This window comes from Vanessa atalanta, chromosome 3, assembly GCF_905147765.1.
Source record: "Vanessa atalanta chromosome 3, ilVanAtal1.2, whole genome shotgun sequence".
NCBI lineage: Eukaryota > Metazoa > Arthropoda > Insecta > Lepidoptera > Nymphalidae > Vanessa > Vanessa atalanta.
The window spans coordinates 9567710-9594287 of record NC_061873.1 but is presented as its reverse complement, the minus strand read 5'-3'; the positions used below and the strand labels follow the sequence as shown (position 1 = coordinate 9594287).

General features: G+C 35.6%; 1 protein-coding gene across 1 annotated transcript; it reads right to left on the bottom strand.

The window, feature by feature from the left end:
• On the bottom strand, positions 1-23459 carry LOC125077201 (zinc finger protein 91-like). Its single transcript, XM_047689057.1, has 5 exons — positions 23392-23459; positions 7167-8093; positions 4267-5669; positions 3844-4021; positions 1-3520 (listed from the first exon to the last, which is right to left on the bottom strand). The coding sequence occupies exons 2-5, from the start codon at positions 8085-8087 to the stop codon at positions 944-946; spliced, it is 5079 nt and encodes a 1692-aa protein (XP_047545013.1). The 5' UTR covers positions 8088-8093; positions 23392-23459; the 3' UTR covers positions 1-943.
• Between the last annotated feature and the right edge of the window lie 3119 nt (positions 23460-26578).

Genomic DNA, 26578 nt, shown 5'->3' with positions numbered 1-26578 from the left:
AAGTTTAAAATTTTTGATCAAAATCACATTCTCTATAATGCAATTCTTATATAAAATTATAATAACTGATATAAAAACGTATTTTATTCAATTGTAATGGTTAAAGTAAATATCTTTTATCAAAAACAGACATTCATTCGACTTAAAATAATTGCAACTGAAATTTTGTTATCATTGCTGACCCTAAAGTAAAGAAGTATTAATTTCGTGATTATATTTTTAAGTATATAGTAATTGAGTTTTTAATTTCGAATATAATAATAAAAGTAACATATTTTTAAGCAATGTAATTTCCATAAATATTTTAATACAGTTTCTTAGGTACCTTCAGTAAAATTCTTTTTATCATTAAATAATAGTCCATATTTCAGCATTATATATTGAAATATGTAATGGATGGACTTGTAACACTATTAAAAAACAAATTACATTTCTGAATTAAACACACATTAGCTGTATCTAAACAAAGTTATTGATGCTATAAATGGGTAATTTCACTTAATGAAATACTTTATTTTTATCACATTTCTTGAGTAAAATTGATCTTTTTGTAATCATCTTCGATTTATTATTGATCAGTTCTATCCAATGCTCCAAAAATATAATTGATTTAAAATTACATTTTTTCATTGATCCCTAATTAAATCCTTTATTGATTTAGGTAATGATTATAGGTACAATAGAAAGTAGTTTTGCATTTTGTTAAAGTTTTTACCTGTTACTGGCCAGATATAATTTATTTATGCAACTTGTTATGTACCCAAAAATGATCCGAAAAATTCGCCAAGTGTTCTAAACTAATATGGCAAGCTATACTTTGGTGAATATCGACAGTTTCACTTTTTGGCTCCTTTTTATGGAACTATTTTTATGTCCGTAATAATTTTGCTTACTGTAATAACTTATATCTACACTTATATTATAAACTATATAACTGTATAAACTATTCAACAAACAGTTCTCCTGTTTTAATTTTTACAAATATTTTGTTTTCATTGCACATACTATTTTGATTAAGCATATCTAATTTGAGATCACAAGTTGATTGATTTTCTTCATTTTCTTCTAATTTTGTAACAGTAAAAGTAACATTTTCATTAGCCACGAAACACTCAGGGGTTAAGTTCTTTTGATAATTAAAATGAGTTTTTAAATGCTCTCGGAGGAAATGCGATTGCACCACTACTAAATCACAAAATGAACATTTATGATTGCCTGAATTGAGGACATCAGTTTCATCATGCCTTCTGTAATGATTACTAAGGGCATCTTGACGTTGATTCGTGTATGGACATAAAAGGCACATGTGTAGTTTCCGGTCCTTTGTGGGAGAAAGTTCAGAAGTAGATGCGTCCTTTCCTGTATGATTCATAGAACGACGACGTTGTAATAATCTAAGGGTTTGTTGATCACTAATTGAAAATTGTTGAAAATCAGTTCGAGGAGGCCTTTTGGGCATAGTTTTAATAGCTAATTTAATGTTATCACCACTCTCATCTTTTTTATTTTCAGTATTTTCGACTTCAGATTCTACGTATCCATTTACATCTTTCTTTCGTTCTGCTTGGGCTTCGTCATTCATTTGATGTTTTCTCATATGTTGGACATAATTAGCATAATATTTTACGGAATAGTCACATAATTCACATTTGTATCTTTGTTTTGAACCGTGCAACGATAAATGAATTTTGTATTGTTCACGTTTTTCAAATGCCGAAGGGCATTTGTGACATTTATAACGTTTTTCCTTCTGTCGTCCATTTTTAAGGTAAGTAGGATAAATGAATTCTGGATTACCATGCATTAAATATCCAAACTGAGGATCAGCCTGAAGCACTGGTGGGAAGTGATCATTTGGCTTTACAAGCTTATCTTTGTCTGTTAAAACTCTCTTCTGTGCTTCTGTTTTTCTTTGGAATAAGTCGGTTCCTGATAGAGGTATATTTTTATAATCTAAATCATCACCCGATTCATAATCACAAGTAGCAGATTTATTTTCATTTTCATGTAATATTTCGTGCTTAGCTAGGTTTCCAATATTTTTAACCGCGTAACTACATTTTTTACATTTATGTTCACCTTCTCCTCCATGTAGTCCCATATGATAACTTAATGCAGAAGTTTTAAAGAACTTTGCAGGGCACTCTTTGCAAAAGTACTGTTTTGGCACGTGTTTTGTATCTGAAGATTTTTTGGTTATAGTTTCATGAAATTCATAATTTTTTCCTGGATTAGCTACCACCCATGTCACGTCTGATGTAAGTGGACAATGAAAAAGTTGCAATCTGGGTTCTTTATAAAGACTATGAATTTTATGAACGAATTTAAGCATTTTTGTTTTTGTGTTATATTCATCGGTGTGTACAAAGTTATGGGTATTTAATTCATTTTCTTGAGGTACCGAAAATTCACAAGCCTTACACTTATTTGAAAACGTTAAATCATGGAATTTATCGTGGACTTTTAATTCACTGTCTGCAAAGAATCTTGCTGGACATTTCTGACAGAAGTATAATGTTTTCGTTTCTTTACCCTCGTTCTGATTTTCCTCTTCTTTAACAAATTCATCTTCCATGTTATTTTTTTCTCTGTCTATCACTTTACGCAACTTAGCTATTTGCTCTTCATCCGGTAAATCTGATTCAACAGGACAATAAATTCGGCCGTATATTTCTCCATGAGTTTTGGAGTGCTCCGATAATCTCCCTTTATTATCGCACGTGAATTTACATTCCAAACATTTATAAATTGTTATATCACTATTTTCAAACACAATACAATGTATTTTTTCATGATTTGGAATTTTACATTTTTGTGAATTCACGTACGAACAGTAACGACATTTATACATTTTGTGAAACTCATTTTTAGCCGACACCCACACGAAAGGAATCTCATCAAGGTTCATTGAAAACTCAGACTGTACATCAACCTGATTAGAATTGGATGAAAATGATTCCAATTCAGCTTCAATTTCACCTTTTTTCGTAATAATTCCATGAACCCGCATGTGTTGATGAAGCAAGTGCCTTTTTGAAACACTATAATTACATTCTTGACATTTATACGGAGTATCAGCCGGTAATCGATGGAATTGCTCGTGATACATAAACTGAGACTTACTATTAGTTTCATATGGGCATTCAGTACATCTATGTCTTTTAGTCGATGAAGTGTTTGGTAAAGCATGGGGTCCTTGCTCCGGTAAGGGTGATTTGCATCCCATTGCTTTTGATATATAATCTTCTGGGTCAGTAATTCCATGTAAAACAAGATGCTGAATTAATTCGTGTTCGTCTTTCACAAAGAAAGGACAAAAGTAACACTTAAATATCGACTGCGGCGAAGGCTGATGCTGTTGTAAATGCGCCATAAGCGTATTCTTATCACTTGTTTTAAATGGGCATTTAGTGCAAGTGTCAGTACTGATGTCGTTTGCTGACATTGCATTTATGTCCGGTTTTGGTTTTACTGTAGTGATGACTTTGATCACTCCATCATGCTTTAATCGGCAATGTCTCTGAAAATGGAAAAGACAAACAGTTACAAGGGTTTCATATTTATAATTAGGTAGAGATAAAAAGTTGGCATGAAAATTACAGAGCACAAATCGATATAAATATATGTATGTTTCAATGTATCAAATATACAATACAATAGCAATCGTAAATTGAACTTTTACGTATAAAGAACATTCAGAACGAAGTTACTTATATATAGTTATAAATTGTAATGATATAATAATATAATTTATTGTATGCTACTATGCTTACTACACATTTAGTAAATTGTAATTTTATTGCAGTTTTTTTATATATTATTTCTTTAAATGTGTATGCTAACCTGTATAACATGCTTCCAATTAGACAATTGGTTGCAGTGTCCGCATCTATACGCCAAGTCGGCTGGATCAGGCATGTTCTCGGGTTTTTTATTAATGACAGGTTTTGTTTCTTCCAAACACTCATCCGGCTTGGAGTGCTCACGAACATGTTCTAATAGAGCTTCTCTTGATGAATCTCTGAAATATATAAACATTTTGAGAATCGCAAAATTAATGTATAAATTTCCTCGAAGTACTGATTTTAAAAGTTAATAATATACATTTATTATAATTTAAAAAACCATCTATCTAATATATTCTCCGACATACACACCCAAACATATTGTATTTCTGATTTATTTAATGAATATTAAGATAAACTTATAGAGATAGAGAAATATTAAAAACTATATATGTAGACTTAAAATAAATATTATACTAACTTGTAATTGCATTTTTTGCATTTCCATAGGGTTTTTTTAGGTTTCTTAGCATCGAGATTTCTGTTATCTAATTCATATTTGTGATCACTGTTCAGAGTTTGTAAATTAAGAGGTTGCATTTCAAATGGTGTATTCATTCCATCAGTTACATCACTAAAGGCGTCATCGTCTAACGCAGTGTCCACAGATGTATTTTGATCAATGTAATGAAATTCATTTTCACCGTTTTCGTTTAATATAGGCATTGCTAAAAATTTATTATATTTACTGTAATTCCGCCTTCCAGTCTCGTCTGTCATAAGTACTTTTGCTTCTACATGATCAGGATCTCGAGCCGATTTCAATTTAATATGCTTTGTGATATCCCATCTCCAATTTGATTTATATTTACATAGAGAGCATTCAAACGGTTTCTTGTTTAAATGCCCAACTATATGAACATGAAATCTTGAAGCAGTTGATGCCCAGAAAAGACAGTGTGGACATTTAAAAACTTTTTTCCCAACTGCTTGACTAGGAGATAGATTCATAGTTTCATTATCATCAGCAATATCAGGATCAAAACTTCTACTTTGTTCTGGCATCGTGGAATCATCATTAATACTTATGTCTAATGGTACATCAAATTTATTTGAGTCGTGGCCTATATTATTCCAAACAAAAACGACGTTTTCCATTGGATGTGGCTCTAATTCCTTTTCTTGATTTCCCGTCACAGCTTCGCTGCTATCTTGATTATTTACTTCTGATGCATGTTCAAATTTGCTATCTTTCTTTCCGCATGTTTGCATGTGTATGTATAAATCGGCACTTGATTTGCATCGATGTCTACAGTTTTGGCACCTTGTCGAGCCTAAGCTTGGATGTAATGCGTTGGTTAACATACGATTTGATTGAGATGTACAGTTTTTTTCATGGACAGAATGTTCCGACAAACATTTACTTTCAAAACCACAATTTTTACATATAAGTGAACCTTCTTCTCCAGTTTCTGTTAATAACCTTTCTTTTAATCGATCAAAAAATGATTCATTCTTTTTGCGGTTAGAAGTATCTTTACTGACTACATTATTTACTGGAGTTAAAGTAATATCTATAGGTATATTATCAGTTTTCTGACTATCTGACTGAGATGTAGTTTCCTTAAATTTTTTAGCTGGCGGTTCTCCAGGAAGTGTTTTGTTTTGATTTGGCGTTGATGCATTTAATGGAATGAGTTGTGGAATCGGTCTTGGTATTTTTTTACATTGTTTTTGATTTTTCGCTTCATCCGATGTAAGTTCATTTTCCGCTTCTTTTGTACTGTGCAAATTTTCACTTTTTACAACGTCAGAAGATGAAGCCTCGTTAGAGTCGCTATTACAACTCACGATGTCTTTGTCCATGTACTGTAGACCCATTTCCTGAAAAGAGAACAAAAATATTTTAAAAAGATTTGTTTAATACAATTTTGCTTAGTTTTAAAAGTGCAAACAACCTAACTTTTTCTTTGTTGTATTCGATGCAATACAGTGGATATTTAAAATTATTAATTTAATATCATTGTAATTTTAGTTTTATCAAACTTAATGAAGACTAAATTACCATCTCATTCAATTATTCATCATTAGAATGTGTATGTATTGTTTATCCCTAAAAAGTGTACTAACAGAGTCGAGATTTTTAACCTAATTAACAAAGAAGTTGTGAAGTTCGTGCAAGATAATAAACAATTACATAATATTTTGAACATATATCTTTTTTCAATCTCAGATCCATTTCTAAAGTTGATCTTCATCTAAGCTTTATTTATTTAAAAACGTCAGAAATTCTTTACAATTTAGTTTTACAACAACCGTTGTCATGGGCACTATTATTTAAAAAAAATAACGAAATTCTATTATTTTACTATAGTCTGATATTTTAAAATAGGACTGGTCAATAAAAATTTAAACTGACAATGGTTTACCTCATTAGTACCTAAATTTTTTTAGTATCTAATACGTATACGAAAATGGCAATATCTAATATATTAAAATAATAACAGGCCTGTGACTAGACATTATTTTTTCATCCTTTATAAAAAAAAACAGTTAAGAACATCTGAAAACGTTCAATGTTATTCATGCATGAACAAAATAATAAACAATATGAAAAAAATGGATGTTACGAATAAGATTCACAATAATAGAATCTTGTTGCCTCGATAATAGAATTATTGTAAACGGCTCAACAGTAGTCGCACTCGTAAAGTCGCAGGTTCGATCCTTACTTGGACTATTGTCTTCCCCACTCTGAGCGCATACCTCGTATTGATATTACAAAACAAAAAATATTACTTAGTAATGAAAATATTTGATAAAATTAATTGTGATTGCCTATTCCTTTATATAAAAAATGTTTATAAATAAAAATTTATTTTATAAATTGTGTTCCTATTGTTTCATTTTAAATTTTAAGTTGTTTTAATATAGACAAAACATACACATAAACATTTATGAGATAAGACATTTTACCTATATTGATAATAATTAGCCGCTATTATATGTGGTGAGTTTATTTTTCTGCATCAAAATGTTTAGTATTATTTTCTTATTACTTAATCGTATGTTTACAATACTACTGTAAAACATTATTTATGTAATAGTATTATGTCTTTAAATTAGTATCGAAAAGAATTATTATGACGATGATTAATACGAGTGTTAATTGCGTTATACAATGGACTTTGTAGACAAATATTTTCATGCACGCAATGCAAACTTGAACAACATGCATAGATCTAAGCATGATGCAAGAGCGCGCGAGGGGCCGTGTGGAGTGCAGAGCAGTCACTCCGCAAAGCCGGAGTGATAAGAGGCATGACGTCACCGACCACTGCGGCCCCTAGGCGCGGCCTCTGCACTCAACGCGACACTCACCGATGCAGAGTGTGAGGACCGTGAGTCTCCGCTCCCTTCCTCCTCTTTCAAGATGAGAGTGTTTCCGTCCGTCATATCGACATAAGTGGGCATGTCACTAGCGCCCACCCGGTTGCGACGGCGACTCGAACTTGATTGACCAGCAGGCGGTGTGTGATGATTCATTTCATGTACCGTCAAACTTTGTCTAATATCAGCGGTAAAGTTACACATAGAACAGTGGAAGCTTCCGTTGCCGCCGTGGTTTTTCATATGACGATCTAAATTCCATTTGTAAGGCGTCCGGAAATCGCACATAGTACACTTAATCATTGGCATTGAGTGATATTTTACATGCTTCGTATATCTTGCTCTAATGTGGGTAACGTAGTTGCATTTACTGCAAGAAAAGAATTTACTTCTATCTGTTGACAATCCTGGCGGTACTGCCTCAGCATCAAATGAGCGCTCGAGTGACTCTTCGTTATCATCATCTATATCCATCTGCGAGTCATCACAATCCTCTACTTCTTCGAACATCTCTTCCATTCTTTCTAGAGGTTCCAAGTTTTCAGATGTAGATGGTAGAGTATCTGATTCTTTGTTTAAAGCTGAATTTTCATGTACCATTTTGATATGTCTTGTAAGTTTTTGATGATGTCGTGAAGCATATACACAATGTGGACAATCGTAAATCTTGAGTTTTTCAAAGTGCACGTCACGAGTATGCACGAGATAAGCGCGTGGATTCTGCGTATAAAATGTGCATTTGGTGCAGTTGTAGTTTCTTTTTATCTTGCACTGTGGTAATTCACAATCTTCCGCGGCATCTGAGGAAGCCTCCGAAGATGCGTCGCCGCACAGGCGGCCTTCGAGGGAGCGCACGAGAGTCGCGACCTCGCCGAGTTGCGCGCTGTGCGGCGAGGACATCTGTTGTAGCATACTCCACTGCAACAAAACAATGCTCGGTGTCGGTTAAACGTTCCGAGACAAGGGTCTGCGGCGGGAGGCGAGGCGCGGCGTGCGGCGAGGGGCGCGGTGTCGTGCACTGACGAGGCGAGAAGCGCGCAGCAGCGGTCGCGTAACCGCGTGTGCGAAGCGCGAGAACGTCGCCGGCAGAATGAGGCGGCCGGCTGGCAGGCGATGAGGCGACCCGCGACCGGCAAGCGCCGGTGGCGGCTGGCGGTCGGCCCGAGGGCGCGTGGGCGCGGGACGGGTGCGGAGGGTCCGCCGACCGTTGTGATGATCCTATGTTTTTCTCCTCCTCGACACCGAGCGCGGTTAGGGGAGTCGACGCAGCAGGCGACCTCCACTGAGGCAGTCCTCATTCGTTACGTAATGTATAAAAGCAAGGTATCCGTAATGTTACAAATTACTAAGAACGTAAAAGAAAACATAAAATAACAATGTCTAGTCACAGCGGTGGCTTATAATCATAAATTTTGCGTAAAAGATAAGCTATTTATACGTCTATATCATAATTTTTGATCAAATCAAAAATTATATCAGTCTACAGATTAATCTTGTTTGAATTACACAAAGTTTTATAGAAAACATATATTTCTTCGGTTGTTGACCTTCTAATTGCAATATGATATCAATAACAATAAAATTACATCTGAAGTGACGTCGTGAATAGTAAATAATTGTATTCGGTATATATTTGTTATTTCCGTAGACAGCGTTGAAGTCTTTTCTGACAGTCAAAGGTGCAGAGGTAAATGTGGTGTACCTTGACTAAACAAGCGAAACATTACCAATTACTTTAATCAGTATAAATAATAACCGTTTCTCCTTTGTAAATTAATACTATAATAATAACTTATTATTATTAAGTGTTGATGGGATTTTAATCGCATATATATTAAGTATATATCATTCATGATAAACGCATATATGTTACCGACTATTAAATCAATACGTCTGAAACGAAACATGTGTTATTTTGATGGCGATATTTTCTTTTCAATTTTACATAATTTTCTTAATTAGCTATCTTTGCAAATTAATAAAGTTCTAAATTTAGTAATTATCACAATTAACGAAATACATATTGGTATGACAAATGCAATCAAAATCGTTTCAGTGTTGAGATAGCCATTACAAATTAATTACAAAACATTTCGTAAAAGTTTTAAGCGCCATCTAGCGAGCGCTATTTAAATTCATTACCCTTGTCCTTGTCCATTACTAATAGCAACAGTAGTCGAACTAACAATACATAATCCAATGAAAGACTAACATAAAGATGCATGTATGGTTTTGTGAAGCTTGCGTACGACATTTGAAGGGCGCGGTAAAATACTCACTAAAAAAAAATAAGTTAAGGCAACGAGACCAAATTAACATCTTCACTTGACGAATAAACTACACGAGTTGCTTCTTACTCAATATAACAGTCTTCAAAAATAAATTAAATTAAATATTAATCTCCATTCATCAACATTATTGTTTTTTTATTCATATTAATTTTATTATTTATAATTAAATCAACAAATAGCAAGAATTGTTTCATGACATAAGTATACTTTTTTGTCTTTCGTCGTAATATATCTTCCTATCTATTATGCAGTATTTAACTTAAGAATATTTTAGAATATTTTATTTGTAAATAACGTTGTCTCATGGTTTGATCATAAATAATTAAATGTAAATGTTTATTAGTTTATTCGATAAAAATAACCTATTATTTTTAAATGTCTGTAAAGCTGCTATTGTTGCTAGTTATTTGTTTGTTATTTATACCGTTAATTGTTACCTAATAGAGTAATATTACAAATTATTAGCTACTTAATGACTTATTAACCACTAACTGTAGATTAATACAAAAAATATATAGCGAAATTTTCAATCATTATTGTTCTCCATAAATTCTTGCAATAACGACCACGGTTTTGTTACTTGTAAATTAAGGTGAGTGAAATATTTGCTACTATAATTGTTTTTAATCTGATTGTTTATAATATTAAGAAAAAAGATTTGCATGTTTAAAGTTTGTGAGATTTAAGAAACCAAGTCAAAGCCAACAAGTAACAACTTCGTAGTGGCGGGGTGAACTACTTAAAAATCGAGTACGCGTCGTGTAAGCACTTATGCAGTTGAAGCAGCTGGCGGACGTCCTGGTGAGACCGGCACAGGCCGAGGCGGGTTGCGGGGCGAGGGACGGGTCCGCACAGACAACTTGACGAGCCAGAGGCAGGAAACGCCGGAGAAGGCATCCCAGCCCGAGCACAATGAGCGACGGCGCGCCACAGGGGGAGCCCTCGCAATCGATATGGCGTCGCTAAGGTCCGTTGGCCGCTGCGAACGCTTTGGAGCGCTGCAGAGGCGGATGCCCCCGCCCCGCGCGCCCCGCTCCCCGCTCACTCACCACACCTGCTGTGTATTTATAGAGCCGTACAGCCGGCGCTGCCCGGGGATGCAGGGATGTCGTCTACCACGGGCTTCAACCTCTACCTATGTAGGTACTCTCACATACGTGTGTTTACAATGTTCGCACACCGCGCCACGATGCGGGTGACGCCCGTGTGTTATTATGACAATGAATGTAAAAATAGCAACCACTCACTTAAAAGCGCTATTTAATGTTAAAGACAAAGAATTGTCTTGCAAGCCATCTAGCCGGAATATCTGACCGGCGAGCACAAGACATTATTCAAAATGGAAAAACACATGGTGCAGAACTGTGAACTGATAGCGTTTATCAAAACCACAAACACGAAAGCAACAGAAGAACCACTACTGGAAGTAGTACACACGAAACACCACAGCTATCGATGTTTAATAAAGGTTCTTCAAATTGTTTTTAAAAACATTACGCAATTGTTTGATATTCAAATAAATATTGTCATATCATACAATGTAAAAAATTTGTAAAATACAAGATGTAATAATCTGTAACATTTCAATAATAACTCTAGAGTCGCGACGTTCGGTACTTCATAAAATAAAATCAAGTATTCCTTTCACTCTCGCATGTTTCAAGTTCGACCCCTATCGCGAGCATCGGGCATATCGAGTCGTTGGGACTTATGGAGGACAGCAAACTCTTGCTTTCATCCGATATTGTATGTTTAACAGAACAGGAACATTGCTTCATTAAAGCCACGGTCTATATTTATTGAACATGACGTCTATAAATTAATTATAATTTATTTAGTTATTACGTCTCCAAACTATAGTATAATAGTTATTTTGGTAAAATTACAAAATTCTTAACATTTATTTCTTTGGAAAAAGGCGTTTAATAAAATCCTACAGAATTTAACTGATTTTTTTTTTGAAAATTATTGTTTTACGTTCTTTTTGGAATACTAAATTTTTTCACGCAAATTCTAAATTGCACCTTTTGTATAGTAATCCATAAAATTATAAAGTAATTCGGCATTTCTATTATTATTACTTACTGCTGCTATTACGTTAAAAAGTATAGTTTAACTCTACAACGTAGGGCCCAGTGCAGGTAGAGCGGTGTGTAAAGCGTCCCATATTTATAAACGACTAGTACTCGACAGCGGCTTCGCCTGAGACTGAGAGGGGCGGGGTGCAGGTGTTAGGTACCCTATATCTTTTTCTGTGTCCTTGACAACGAAAGCATCAAATTACACTACGATCGGTAGCGTAGTTGAAACGTGAAAGCGTGACAAACAAACAAACCTTTGTATTTATAATATTAGTTAGAATAACGTGCTTGATCAAACATGACGTATCAATTTGAGCTATGATTACTTCTTCACATTACAATAGATAAATTTCGATGGCGTTAAATCATACATTAGCACAGGAGTTCATTCGAGTCGATCCCGCGATCTCCAATATCATAGCGGTCGCATAAAGTCACGTCGACGTATATCAACGAACGGGTTCCCGCGTGAATAATATATTGTTATGTAACTTAAATTAGATTCTAAAAGGATGCTAGTTGGTTCAAGCGTTAAATACATTATGTTGTGTTTTGAAAGCTATGCGATACTTTAATTAGAGTTAAATCATTTTGATTTAACTAACTGCTTTATAGAATGACCTTAGTAAACTTGTCACAGACTTATTATTCGTCCCAACTCTGCACAGGTTACACTGAATGGGCGTATAGTATTAATTTAATCATATTTCATATATCTTTAATCTTCAGCGCACACGATATAATTTTTTCGAATACGCTTTTACCGATTTAAAATACAAGTAACCAACATTACTACATCTAATTTGCACAATAACCAATATTAGAGGTAAATACAATACATAAAGTAGTTTCTGGGCTTAGTGCGTAAATGAATACAAACAGACGAGAGGGGGAGCTTTATGATATAGACTTTCAAATGTACATCATATTCGCACAGAGGTCCGTCTTTTACTGTTTGCAACAACTGGTGTAAGATGGCCGAAATTATTCTTTAGCAACTTAAATAATTACATAGCGTTCTTAAGAATATTAAAGGTTCATCAATTTGATTGTTTGTATTGTAAGTTGTATAAGGCAAGCGACAGACTCGAAAAAATACTGGCAAACTTCCTAAACTATGTACGTTATACACGTGTGCGAGTTAATAAATTACTGGCCAGACTATAATTTATTATAAAATTTAAAATATATCATTATGCGTAAAATTGTATGATTGAATAACTCACTAAAACAATACGATCAAATAATCAATCTTGTTTCGCCTGATAGACCTGATTAGAACGTGTTATACAAATACGTTTTAAATGAGATTTCGGATCATCGTATAATTGTAATGAATATTTCAAATTATTATTTAAAAAATACGTGGTCAATTTGCGAAAAAAAGAGAAACGTAAGCGTTACTGCTCTATCTTATGCGACGGTAAAAAATGGGTCGCAAAGTTTAAACGAGGTCGCACCAGAATCCATGATTAAGAGTGTTCGAGATGCCTAAAACTATAGCAACACCAGAAATTCTTTCAGAGTTATATAATACGTTCATAATTATTGAGTAATGAATTGAGTATATGGAAGCTATATGGTAGCAATCGCAAGAAGCTATCGTTAAGTATCCTACCATGACTTAATTTTACAATTATTCCACCGCCTTTCAGCAACAAAATAGATTATTGCTGTGTTTCTGTTTGAATGGCAACTGAGCGAATGAAATTACAATTTACAGGCACAAGGAATCCCTTAGATTATTTTGTATTGTAGCACATTGAGATATTTTATTTTTAATAAATACCCGAGTGTTAATCGCCCAAAAATATAAATAATTTTACATTCTCAGTCAGTTAATATAACGACGGTTTCGAGGACTTCTGCTTTTCAGGTGATATAAAGTTTGAATGAATAAATTATTTTATAAAAACGTGCGTTGAAATATATTTAGGTATGTGGTTACCATTAAAAAATAAATAAGGTAATGGAACTGATGTTAATCTAAAAGTCTCAATATTATTTAGAAAATTATGAGTCAGACTAAGAGGAAACGATTCTGCAGATCTGTAGTATAACACGTGACGTTCCATTATATATCGAGTTGTGTCATTCGTCTCAAACGATGCTCTTATAGTTGTTAGCAGTCCGCTTAGTCGCTCCAAGCGTGACTAACCATAGCTGCAAATAAGCAATACTAGTGTGTCAAAGCGTTCGCTTCGTCGCGACCTCGACAGTCTCACCACTTCTTGTATCAAACCCGTTCCGAAGCACAACTAACGTGACAGACTTATCGAGACTGTTTAATAACCAGTGAAACAGCAGTTTTAACAGCGACGACATTTGAAATTACGTTTACCGTTCATTAACATTCCTAATCTAGATGCATTACCAAAATCACCATGGGGTGATGATAGATACCTAATCAACGTCACATTAAGTCTTAATGTATAAAGTGTTGTTCCTACCTTACAACAACGCTATCAAGATCAACGCAGTCATATGTATATTAACTCAACGACGTCATATGTCTATTAAGGTGGACAACAGTCGATGGAGGCACAACAGGAAATAGATTTAAAATTGTCTCCCGGCTAATAATATACGGAGTATTATAATGTAGGTATATCTGTAGAATGGTAAGCGACATTGCGGATTTTGCGACGCAAATAATTTGCGCGCCAATTGACCTTTCGTCGGGCGGTGTCGTCGACGCGGTGCGGCGGTGCGGCGGCGGCGACGGCGGCGGGCGCGGTCGCAGTTCGCAGCTTCGCCAACACAATCTATATATAGCCGCACGACAACATATTCCGTACTTCGACCGAACAGCCGCTAGGGGCCGACTACGTAGGCAGTTTCCTTTATCAACCGCCCGACAGCCTCCAGGCTGGAAAATACGAGAGCCTAACTAACACCACCGTCGTTGTGGAGATGAATTCGACGGGATGTCGACCCACTCCACCCACCGGGGATCGATACTGTACAGATGGTAGCCACAAGAACATCTTACTCGAGGTGACATGTACCCTACCTACTTAGCGCAAACGAATGATCTTTTATGGCGGCTTACACATCTATACAGCAATAACACGATATAATGATGCATTTAAATCTATCTTAAACCAAATTTAGCATAGTTAATTAAATTAATAAGATATTATAATAAATAGTTTTTTGTAGCAATAATACTTAAAAATAATATGCCTATCTAAACATAAAAATATGAAGTTTCGTACACGACGATATCACCGGTCCGACAGGTAATTACCATAACCTTGAAGGAGGTGGCAGCCAAGCGACGCGTTCATAAAGGACAATGAAAGGAGTGCAGTTGTTGACGGCAATCATGGCAACAGCGTTCTCAAATGGAATTCGTACCGACGTCGGTGGCGTGCATCGTGCTCGTTTAAAGATGGCTACGATAAGGCGCAATGACGCTCTTCGGGCGCGGGCGTCGTGTCGGTGATGCGCGTGTGTGCGTGCCGCGGTGAGCCGGTGTGCTGACGCCTGACGCCGTCCCTGGCGCTCCCGTCCTCCGCCCCGCGTGCCCCTCTGCCGCCTGCACGTTCCGCAACATGTGCGAGCAACGTCGGCTGTGCCCCGAGTCACTCGAAACCGACATGCGCCACTCAACATTCAACCGATCGCAATTCATGTCCCTCCCGCGCCGAGGCACGCAGATAATGCGTCTTATCAAAGCACCAGATAGCAGAGGTGCTGCTCGCTCATTTAGGTGTCATGGACGCTTCGCTTTGACCGATCGACTCGTGCATGAGTGTAGTCACGCTGACTTGTTTGTTAGTTACTTCTGCGATTTACATTATGAGTCAATATCGACGACGCCACTAGAAAACAACATCCAACCGTAACACCACACAGATTGCCGTGCATTTGCATGTCTCGTTAAACCGCAATGTACTCTAAATGTTAGTGATCTCCTTTAGATCCCTAAAAGTAACCATATCGGAGAAAACTTACAATTACATGTATCTGTACCAACTACCACCTATGTGAAACAATACGAAAATCACAATGTTTTTTTTTATGTATATGATTTCAATATTGTAAACAAAAAACTTCCTTTTGTTATAATAAATTATCTATTTATAATAATAATACGAAGTGCCGTTAATATCATAGTATTTCATATTTATATACCATTGTTGAAAGCTATTTGAAAATGCATGAATACTGCACAGAAAGTAAGTAGTCTACATATCGATTGCATAAAACTTCAGAAACCTAGGAAGAACGGAATTCTGTGGCGTAAGAAGCCGTTGAAGTAACGTGAACGCAGCAAATTATCAGGGTCGTCCGACAACGCCGTCGCCGTGGGTTTGTGGTACCGCCGCCGCTGCCTACGCAGCTACATATATATAGTATCTTTACGACACAGTCTATGTACAGCTATATAATACCTACTTACAGCCACTCGTGTAAACAACTACAGTGCGTCGCTAGCGAACTCGGTACGTTGCCTTTTCGCGAATCTCATAACATCGGAAAAATACGCTCGTGGACGAAGTAATGGACCGCCGCTCCATCGATAGCCACGATAACACAATAGAAAATATCTTAAATTAATCTCTAATAGCATCTAATACAGTGGCTATATTACAACATTATTATCGATTACTAACAATAATTATTCCATGATTTTATAAAAATCAGATGAAATAATTTACGTTTACAATGATGTATTATCTAAGGTTATTTGTCGGTGGTATGTCATTTAGAAACGTCTGCTTGGTTGGAAACTAGTTTCGTTGTGCCCATGCGCAACCAGCCGGCCGCCAGCTGCTATCTTGTCAGGTGTTGTGTGGCCTCGTACTCTACGTAAGAAACGTGCCACCTCGAATCTAATGCACCATGTGCCAAATAACAACCGCAAACAAACAACTAAATCGAACATATCAGTATGATTAAGGGAGCTCAATTTTCTATGTTATATTATATGCTCAATAACTTTTAATTACATATCGTTCATATAAGTGTAAAAATAAAAGTTGATAAGTGTTATTGTAAGAGATAATAAATAACATCGCTAGTATATCAAAAGAACGTTCGTGGTTAGGTCATATTTAGGTATTGCGACCGGCAGCGGCGCCTGCGCAGTGAGGTCACGGCGATGCGAGTGCGACGCCCGTTCGGAGCCAAGCGTCGACAACACATGGATATAGAGTCAGTCGAGAGCGACCACGCATATATTACATGCCGCCTACAAAGCATGCGCCATGCGGCCGTCTATCTGCACGCAGACTGTTATATGTATAGTAAGTTGTTGAATATAGCACTGGCAACGCGTGCCGCTCTTCATTGTTGGCTGGGTGCGATGGCTGGCGCGAACACGAACGACCTCTTTTCGTTTCAGTGACGCGGATATTACAGGGGAGCGGTATTATTGAATTGGAAATGTCTGCTGACTATCCTTTTTTTTCGCCACTAATATTATCTATTAAGTTATGAGTTATAATCATTGCAATTCTGTTTACTAAATTAGTCAAACATTGCTTTCACTCAGTACTTTAACTTTTTGAGCGCATTTAATTGCCATGTGAATCGAAATTGCAAAGAGAAAGGCGTACGTACGCACAAGTGATTAGTAACGCTGTTCTATGTGGCTTCACAGAATACCCTGAGCAAGGCTATCGTTGATAACGATATCTCAGTTAAATGACAGTACCATTGCTGTCAGTCGATTCAGCATCTCGATCGAAGTTATGTGCAAAACTGCACGTACAGATATTTTTAATTTACGACAAAGAAAATGTGATTTATCAAAATCCATCGCTATTGTATTGGATATTTTCTAAAACAATTTATAACATAATTATTGCCTCAATATCTTCAGGCATTTTTATCTATTTTGTACGTAATTTTTATTATTTCAATTATAGTTATAGACTTGACTATACTAAATGATGACGTTAGTTATCGTATTATATTAGGTACTATATTAGGTAGGTGAGAGTAATAAAAACAGGCAACTCTTAGTAAAAAAAAAGTGTCAAATAATTATCTCTCGGAAGGGAGTTAGTGTAGGTTTATCGTATATGAAATATATTTTTGACAACATCTCTTTAAGCATCAAAACTATACTTGTAATAATTAATCTTTCAATTGAGTCCGTCTGCTATCTGCTGACCTAATTGCCGGTCAGAAGAGTGAAGCTAAATAAGAGGCGACCTCGCATCCTCGGCCTTGTAATTGTATGTGTAGAAACGAAGCAGGAAAGTAACCCCCTAGTCTACATCGTAAGACCTCCGGGAATGACGGGGGCCGCCCCGTCTCTTCGGCAGTTCAACGCCTACCCACGGTCCCCTACCTACGTATTACATTACGCATAGCCGAGTCATGTCCACATTCTTCGACTTGCCGGATATAACGTTACAGTGTTTGAGCTGTTACAAAGGACTTGAGTAATCTTTCCCGTGTAGCACGATAAAGATACAGATTATCACGAGCATATTGAGCGATATCTCTATGCAAACGATCGAAACAGTCAAGCAATAAAGATTTAGTGAACTGTATAGTATGCAAATAGTTATATTAGTATACATCGTTATAAATGTTCTATTCTGATATACATAAAATACAAGTTTTTTCAAGCAATGATTCCCATTACCCGGATATATTACTGATATGTCTATTTATTTTACGTGAACAAATGAAAATTTAAAGAAAATAGTCCATTTAAAATGTACAATACACATACATACATCTTTTCAGATATAGGCAATATATACATATTTAGGGAAAAACTGCTAATTACTATATATACTATAACATAATAAAATAAAATCTATCAATGTTTCGAAAACATTGTAGTAGGTATGGGGAACGAAATGACCACTACCGATGAAGTAAAATATGTCTCATCTTCCAATATTTAGCGCACCTCTTCTAGCGAGATCATTTAAAATTATAATAAATATTACATAACTTAAGGCTACAACAAACTGGTCTGATTCGGCGCTATCTAGAATGGCAGTATTATTAACCATCGAATCGTAAAACTTTAAAACCATGTTCGAAACACTCCTCTAAGTACGTGTACGTATTGTAATACTAAGAGCCTATATTAAGAAAAGAAAATAAAATTGAATATTAAAGAAATTGCGTTTTTTGGTAACAATGTTCAAGATAATTTGATAAATTTTTGTACAAAATTAAAACTTGACTACAATAAAAATAAAAATTGATTCAATTATATTTGTTTATTCTTTCAGTACACAACTAGATATGTAATTTAATTTTAATTAAAAATGAATACTCTTACCAATAATTCTACCGCCAATCTGCAATACTTTATATTACTGTTTCGATTTGAAGGATGAACATCTTAGATCACGTGGTAAGCGGTACTTAAACAGTGTAATAATTGCAAACCTCTTCTTACAGTGATAGTCTATCGGCAATGGAGACCACCAGCAGGCTAATTTGATCGTCTGCCTTCATAAAATAAATGAAAAACCTCTAATTTTAAATCTTTGCTGAACTAATAATATTGTAACATATTTTATTTTTATTCGTTTTGTATATTTTCTCGCTGTACAGTATAATATGTAAATATTACTAATTAAATAACTACCTACATGAAAATTTTAAAAGATGGTATGTACTATGTCAAATATTTTTGTAAATATTTTTGAAGTTCATTCATTTATTAGCAGCCTGTAAATTTCCCATTGCTGGGCTAAGGCCTCCTCTCCCTTTGAGGAGAAGGTTTGGAGCATATTCCACCACGCTGCTCCAATGCGGGTTGGTGGAATACACATGTGGCAGAATTTCGTTGAAATTAGATACATGTAGGTTTCCTTATGATGTTTTCCTTCACCGCCGAGCACGAGATTAATTTTAAACACATGAAATTCAGTGGTGCTTGCCTGGGTTTGAACTCGAAATCTTCGGTTAAGATGCACGCGTTTTAACCTCTGGGCCATCTCGGTTTCTATTTTGGAAGTATTCACAAATTATCATTTCTTTAACGTAATTCCACGTAACCTTTTAGAGTAAGATAATGACGATTGTATAAGGGAACGATTTACTTGGTATCATCAACAATACAATTTCATATAATATTTCTCTGGACTTCTTTAAGTTTACAAAATTGATAGGATCGGAACTGTCATTCAAAATATTGATAATTATAATTTAATAGAACAGTGAAAATAATATTCCTTAAAAGTTTTCTTCAGTTTTTGAAGATGGCTAAACTATAAATGTTGAGAGTAATGCTGCGTCTCTACAGAAAGAAATTTGATAAATTTTGGGACGAAAACACGCAATCCATAAAAGGGCTAAAGTTTCTGTTTTATATTAATGTTAAAAAAAAAAACGAATGTGGATAAATGGGAATTGATAGTTATTTCAGTAAAAATTGTAGTTTCCAACTAAACGCATCAATTAGGTATAAGTTATTTGTAGGATGCAATAAGGAAAATTGAGATACTGAAGTTAGTCAAATAGGGAAATAGTACCATATAATTATTTGAATTTTGCAATTAATTAAGATTTATGTTTAGAACTCGATCATTACAATATAACTGAAATTAGATATCGATAATTTTCTATTTTAGTAACTGTGTTACCTAGTAGATAAAGAAGGAAAAAACAGAAATGGTTTAAAAAATAAAAAATGTGTTTTCGTCATTTAAAATAAAAAAATACTTTTCTATAAATCATAAATCTATAAATTATATTTACCTAAAAATGTTTTCTTTATTCTGTTACAAATAATGTTAAAATATCTAACATTAAATATTACGCTATACAAACCCAACTACATTCATCTTTATTTGGTTTTATAGTATTTATTATTTTATTTATATTCATGATTTTTATAAAACATCATCAATTAACCTCAAGACGGAAAAAACGTATGATGTGAATACGAATAAACCTAATTAAACAAATAAACAGTAAGTATTAAAAAAATTCTTTAGTAAAAAACATCGTATCCCAAAACAAATGATAAAAATGACATTAAAAATCTTTAAACATTATGTTAGTTATTGCGACGAAAACCTTTGAAAAACTTTATAAGGATAAAAAACAATCGAGTTCACCATCTCGTTAATTCATTCGTCCGCGTCGCTCATAATTAATCAGTATTAACCAACGTCAGACGTTAGGATCAGGCTAGTTAGAATAAGGACATTCAACGTTGTCCATATATACAGATATGGTGTGTGCAGGATTCTGTTGGTTGCTGCAAAACGAGCAAAAGTACAAGTCTGTCAGCTGCAATGCAGCTGCCGCACGCCGCCCGAGGTGCGCCTAACAATCTCACCACGACACATGCGAATTATTCGACCATCTAATGCAGGTGCAGTTGGTATCTTATTCAATACGCGATTTGCCGCAACGTCGTTGACAATGCATTAATGTAACTCTAAAAGCATAATGATTGATAGCTCTTAGCAATTTAAGAGATCTTCAACAATTTTCTCTATCCTTAAACAATGTTGAGAAATATAAGTTATTCTTATATTCATGTCTATTCCTTGTACTTTTGTTTAAGGTAAGGTTTTATCGAGGCTTACTTCTTGTAGCACGCTACATTAAATTGGCAGAAATTACCCGTTGAAAGAACTAGCACGACACATAATATAAGTACCTAAATATTTTTTTCGTAATCAATAAATTTAGAACAAACAATGAATTTAAACACTTTTTTTTAAACTTTGTTGTTTGTTTTTCTGTTATTTATAATTTCATTTCAATATTACAAATTTTTAAAGCTGACAAAATTATTTGTACGTTTGTACTTAACGTAATGGTGTAGGAAAATATTTCTCCAAAATTGAATTCGCTAGGTGCTTTGCGTGAAAACAGCGGAGGCAGACGACAATTACGTAATCAACTCGGATATGTCCTTGATCGGGTTTCGGCAGTCTTCCGTTAGGAAAAAATATCGCCGTAATATTTTTCGTCTTTTATGTTATTTATATTATTATAGTTGTACTTCCTGTGTAAATCGAAAATATGACACACATAAATATTTTGTGATATGTTAAGTTTACGATAAATTACGTTTCATGCATTAAACTTAATTTTTAAAGGCTTTATAATAATATTAGAACCATATAAAATATAAGTAGGACTCATATTGTAAATGATATTAAACAAAAGATGCTGACTGAACTTATGGTAGACATGTCACTGTCAGAATTGAGTGTATATTAAATCATTCTTACTCCAGATTGATCATAATATCCGATTAAACGTGATCATAACTTAGATAAGTACATTATTTTCTTTATGTGTTAAAATCAAAGCGCCTGCACAAAGAATAAGCCACACAATCTATAAGGTGTGTCAGGGGCGTAACTCGGTATGGCATTGGCATTAGCACGATAGCTAGTCTGCGCACTGACATGAAACCTTACCTATATTCGAGACGTAGAAAGATGCGCTAATTAGGTGTATGAACTAAAACGATTACGCTGGACTTGTTATCGTGGTTGAATAGTTCAAAGCATAAAGGCCCTACGAAAGATTTCAACACATTTAACCTTATTAACACATTACACAAGAAATTATAGGACAGCTTCGCCGTAAAAGCTGCAGATTTGGCAAATCCTAGTTGCTAGTCCGGGGCGAACCACTCTTGCGGACCTAAGGGGAACGCTACCACCCTCTCACCCACCCCCATCTTTCACTCTCTTGGGCGACGGGATCTCAATCCTGCCTTGGTTTCGAAAAATAGTTTATACCGTGAGTCTGGCAAGCAGATATGTCCCTAATGCGGTCGTCTATTGGTGCGAGTTTAGGGTAAATTGGATATAACGAGGCCGAGAGCTGTTGAGCGATGCGTCGAGGGTACACTAAGTACAAACGTAACATCACGCCATTTTATGACGTGTTTTTATCTATGTAAGGGCGAGATTACCTTGCGCTATGCAATATTACTATACACGCACAACGCGGTGCTGGTGAAGACAACACCGGACGGGCGTAGGATCCCTCGATAACTCTACACGCACCGTATTACAAATATATTCTACTACTATGTTCTGTCCTATGGAAGTAGCATTTAAGCGGTAGTAGGTTTTGTAGTCACGCGGAATTAACATTATCGTAGATGTTGTATACATGTAACAAACAATGATTGTAGTGTAAAAATACTCAACAGTTAACAAGCTTATATGGGTAAGTCACGTTTCCACTTACCAGTCATCTAATCATTTGACATAAGAACGAAGTTGCCATTTTTATGGTACGATACGATATCTAAGATGTTTCGTAACATTTGAATTTACAAATGACAAATTATTAACCGTCCAAAGCAACAAGTGACGGCTAAATTTTAAAAATGATCTCGTGGAGGTACTTTTCGTTGTTATTTCTATCTTAATGCAACAGAGAACGTATTTCGTCAACTGTTACATTAAGTATATAAACAAAAATGTGGTACGAGAGCGTTGATATCTCAAACCTATAGTAAATAGGAACGACGCAAGAGCAGAGCAAAGACAGAGAACAACCCGAGGTCGGACGCGCTGCGGCGCTCGCAGTCCGCTACAACCCTACGCCATTCACGATAAGGCGCACATCGCCTCGCACGCTCGCTGACCTCACCGCACCGCCGACAAATAATAAATATGTAACACTGATAAAGCCACAGAAGCGTTGACCGGTAAGTCGCTTAGAGATTCCTATTTTGCAAATATTTGTAAGGTTAAGATATCGTCGTTATCGAGGAGGAAGAATGGTTAGTTCGAGCGGTCAACGGCTATTTCTGATCACCGGGCGACAGGATCGCAAGGTAAAAACCGTGCGGTCGGGCGCTTCTTACGACGCCCACCTATTCGGTTTTGGACGGGTGTATGAAGTAATGAGAAGGTCGCGTGTACATACCTGCGTGCGAGCGGAGTTGGCGAGACGCGCTGCTCGAACAACAGTCGTGTCGGGTGGCGCGCGGCTGACTGGCGAGGCGGGCGGCGGGCAGCAGCGAGCGTCGCCGCGGCAGCAGCAGCCGCCCGCGCCCCGCCCCGCCTGCTGCATTCCGTGCGTGCGCCCGCCGTCGTCGTCGGGAGAGCCGCCGCTCCCAGTCATCACCGACATCAGCACATCATCGCCAACACATACCAACTTCACGACAACACATTATATCTTGATGACAAACGTAGCTCTACAATTTCAACATCATAAGTAATGTAAAATTAACTGCTAAATCATACATAGTTACCATAAATACCTTTACATCAAAGAACAATCAACGTGCGATAATCATTTGCAACCATTGATTGGTTTGAACAAGAATAAGCATATCAAACGGCGAGTGATATACTAATCAGCGGAGTTATCTGTCTTCGTGAAGACTGTGATGTAATTGATAACATACTAAACAAAACATTGAGTGCTTTCCTTCTTCGTTACGGGCATATCACAAATAATAGGATTACACATGTTAATGTAGAACCTTATTTTATGTAAAAATCTAAAAAAAAAATCTAACAATGTATGTATTATTTGTTCTAGGTATTATTTGTTTAACACGGTATGGAATTTGCAACATACATTCCTTCAATAATAAAGTAAAGTAATGGCGGTAAAAAACTAAACACATTTTATGTGAAGAACGGTCGTTTGATGCCGAAAAACGTGAGGAGAAGTCAAACATGACAAATCAAAAGCTTAATTGACTAAATCAAACGATGTGGCGCAATGGATATGTAGAACATCTGTGGCGCAAGAATCGTAGATTCGAATCCATGCAAAATTAGCACGAACTACGAGTACTATTTTTCATTTACATTCTAGATAACGAATTTAATACAAAAAAGAAAAAAAACATTTAGTAGCATGTTAAAAAACAAAATAGGTTAATTTTAATCTTAATTAACGAGGTAGTAACAGTAGGAGTTTATTTGGAACTCCTCGCTGTTCTAGTATGGGTTGGTGGAAATACCTATATTTGGCAATTTTTTTCCGACCCATGCAGGTGTATTTACGATTTGTCGCCCAACACATTATGAACCCTTTATCACGTGAATACTTTATAGTGCTTTCCGGATTCGAATTGCCGATCTTCGGTTAACTTTCATGTGTTCTATCGATTGTGATAAATGGGCTATTAATTAATAATTTTACAAACTTTGGCCTATTCAGTGTGAGGTAGATTCATAACAACTTCATCATTTCATGTTTACTTTTATTGCCAATGCAACAGTTAGTAAAGGGATAAATCAACTAGCATTGAACTTTTTCCGGTCGTGTCGGATTTAACGTCATCGTTTTAAATTATCAGTGAGGGAGTAGAGAGTCCAGGGAGTGAGTATAATAGGTGTGTTTGCGCACACTAGTGCATTGTATGTATGTTTGTATCTAAAATATGTTCTGCGCACTTAAATAGTCCTTTAAAAATGGGTTAAGACGACATCATAATCAACAAATCAGCTATCTGCAAAATCGGAGCTAATTTTTAACGTAATGTGTATATAGGCGTATATTGACGACCTCCGTGGTCGAGTAGTGTGTACACCGGTTTTCATGGGTACGCCACTCCGAGGTCCCGGGTTCGATTCCCGGCCGAGTCGATGTAGAAAAAATCATTAATTTTCTATGTTGCCTTGGGTCTGGGTGTTTGTGGTACCGTCGTTACTTCTGATTTCCATAACACAAGTGCTTTAGCTACTTACATTGGGATCAAAGTAATGTATGTGATGTTGTCCAATATTTATTTATTTATTTATTTATAGGCATTGCATGCTTTTAATTTCAATATGATACAGTTAGTCATCTTAATATGACAGTAATACCGGGTAATCCTGTTTTGAATGATCATACCTCATTCATCATCACTCGATCATTAGATGATATTTTTTGTTGTCAGTTGCCACACTCACCGCGATGACTGACGGATAGCCTATCTTCTGATGTTGACTTTATAAGCATGAAATCGATATGGTAAAAAATAGGTATCTGTATAATTTGATATTTTCTTCATGCAGCATCATTTTTTACCTCCAGTTTTGCTAAAATACGCAGCTTTCCTGTTTTATTGTCACATTCTTAACGTATAAGTACATAGTGGTTTTTCGTAGCGCCATCTTGTACTATGTCTACATAAAAACTAATATTTATTATCTAATCCCAAACGATATCAAAATCTCAAATCGATTTACATACCAATATCCATTTTTATATACATATATAATTCCAATGGTCATTTATAATTCATACCAAATAGAATTGAGTGACGCGAATGAGCAAATGGCGACCTGACCTTTCTGATATTAAAGAATTTATATAAAAATGTTTAGGTGAAATTTGAAGTAAAAAGATTCTTGTATTACACATTTTTTACTTGCCGCTTGATCTGTGTCAGTGATTGCGAGAACTTTTCTAATCCTTAATCTATGAGGAACGGGGGTAGCATTTTTTTATTTTCTATTATAGCATTAAAAATAGTCAGATAATCAATATAATAAGAAAATATTGTATTATATATATTTAATGAAATAACTTCCTTAAAACCTTTATTCAAATAAATAGTTTCATGCAAATAAACAAGTATATATATATTGAGATTAACTGGTAACGTCTCACTTGCCCCAAGTTGTGCTTAGTCATATTTATGGGTAAACCTACGGAGTATTTTCACTAATATGTAACTTTTGACCTTTGAAAACGAAAATGTCCTAACGGAACTATTATTGTAATACGATAAGTATAACAAAAAATTGGGGAAAATACTTCTTATTAAACAACCTCTTTATTTCGAGGAAAAACTACTATGTAAATCTATTTAATTCCGTATTTAAAATTTCTAATAAAATTTTGACGGTGACCATTGCTACACAAGCGATGGTGTAATGCACAAGCGTGTACGCAGACACACGTGCACTCTTCCTTTTACGTGGTTTCCGGTGCACTCTTGGCACTGATATAAAGTACATATTGAGCATTTCTTAATACAAAAAATAAAAACCCGGCCAAGAGCGAGTCGGACTCGCGCACGAAGAGTTCCGTACCGTATTTTTAGAAACGACAACAAAGAAACATGGCTGTTGTATAGGAGCCCCACTTTATTATTTAATTT

What these genes read in the sequence shown, in the direction of transcription:
- LOC125077201 (XM_047689057.1), bottom strand. Translation starts at nt 8,087, where the DNA reads ATGCTACAACAGATGTCCTCGCCGCACAGCGCGCAACTCGGCGAGGTC. An exon ending in GGTCCTCACACTCTGCATCG is followed by an intron (nt 5,670 to 7,166) that starts GTGAGTGTCGCG and finishes TTCTCTTTTCAG; the next exon opens with GAAATGGGTCTACAGTACAT. An exon ending in ATTGGAAGCATGTTATACAG is followed by an intron (nt 3,521 to 3,843) that starts GTTAGCATACAC and finishes TTCCATTTTCAG; the next exon opens with AGACATTGCCGATTAAAGCA.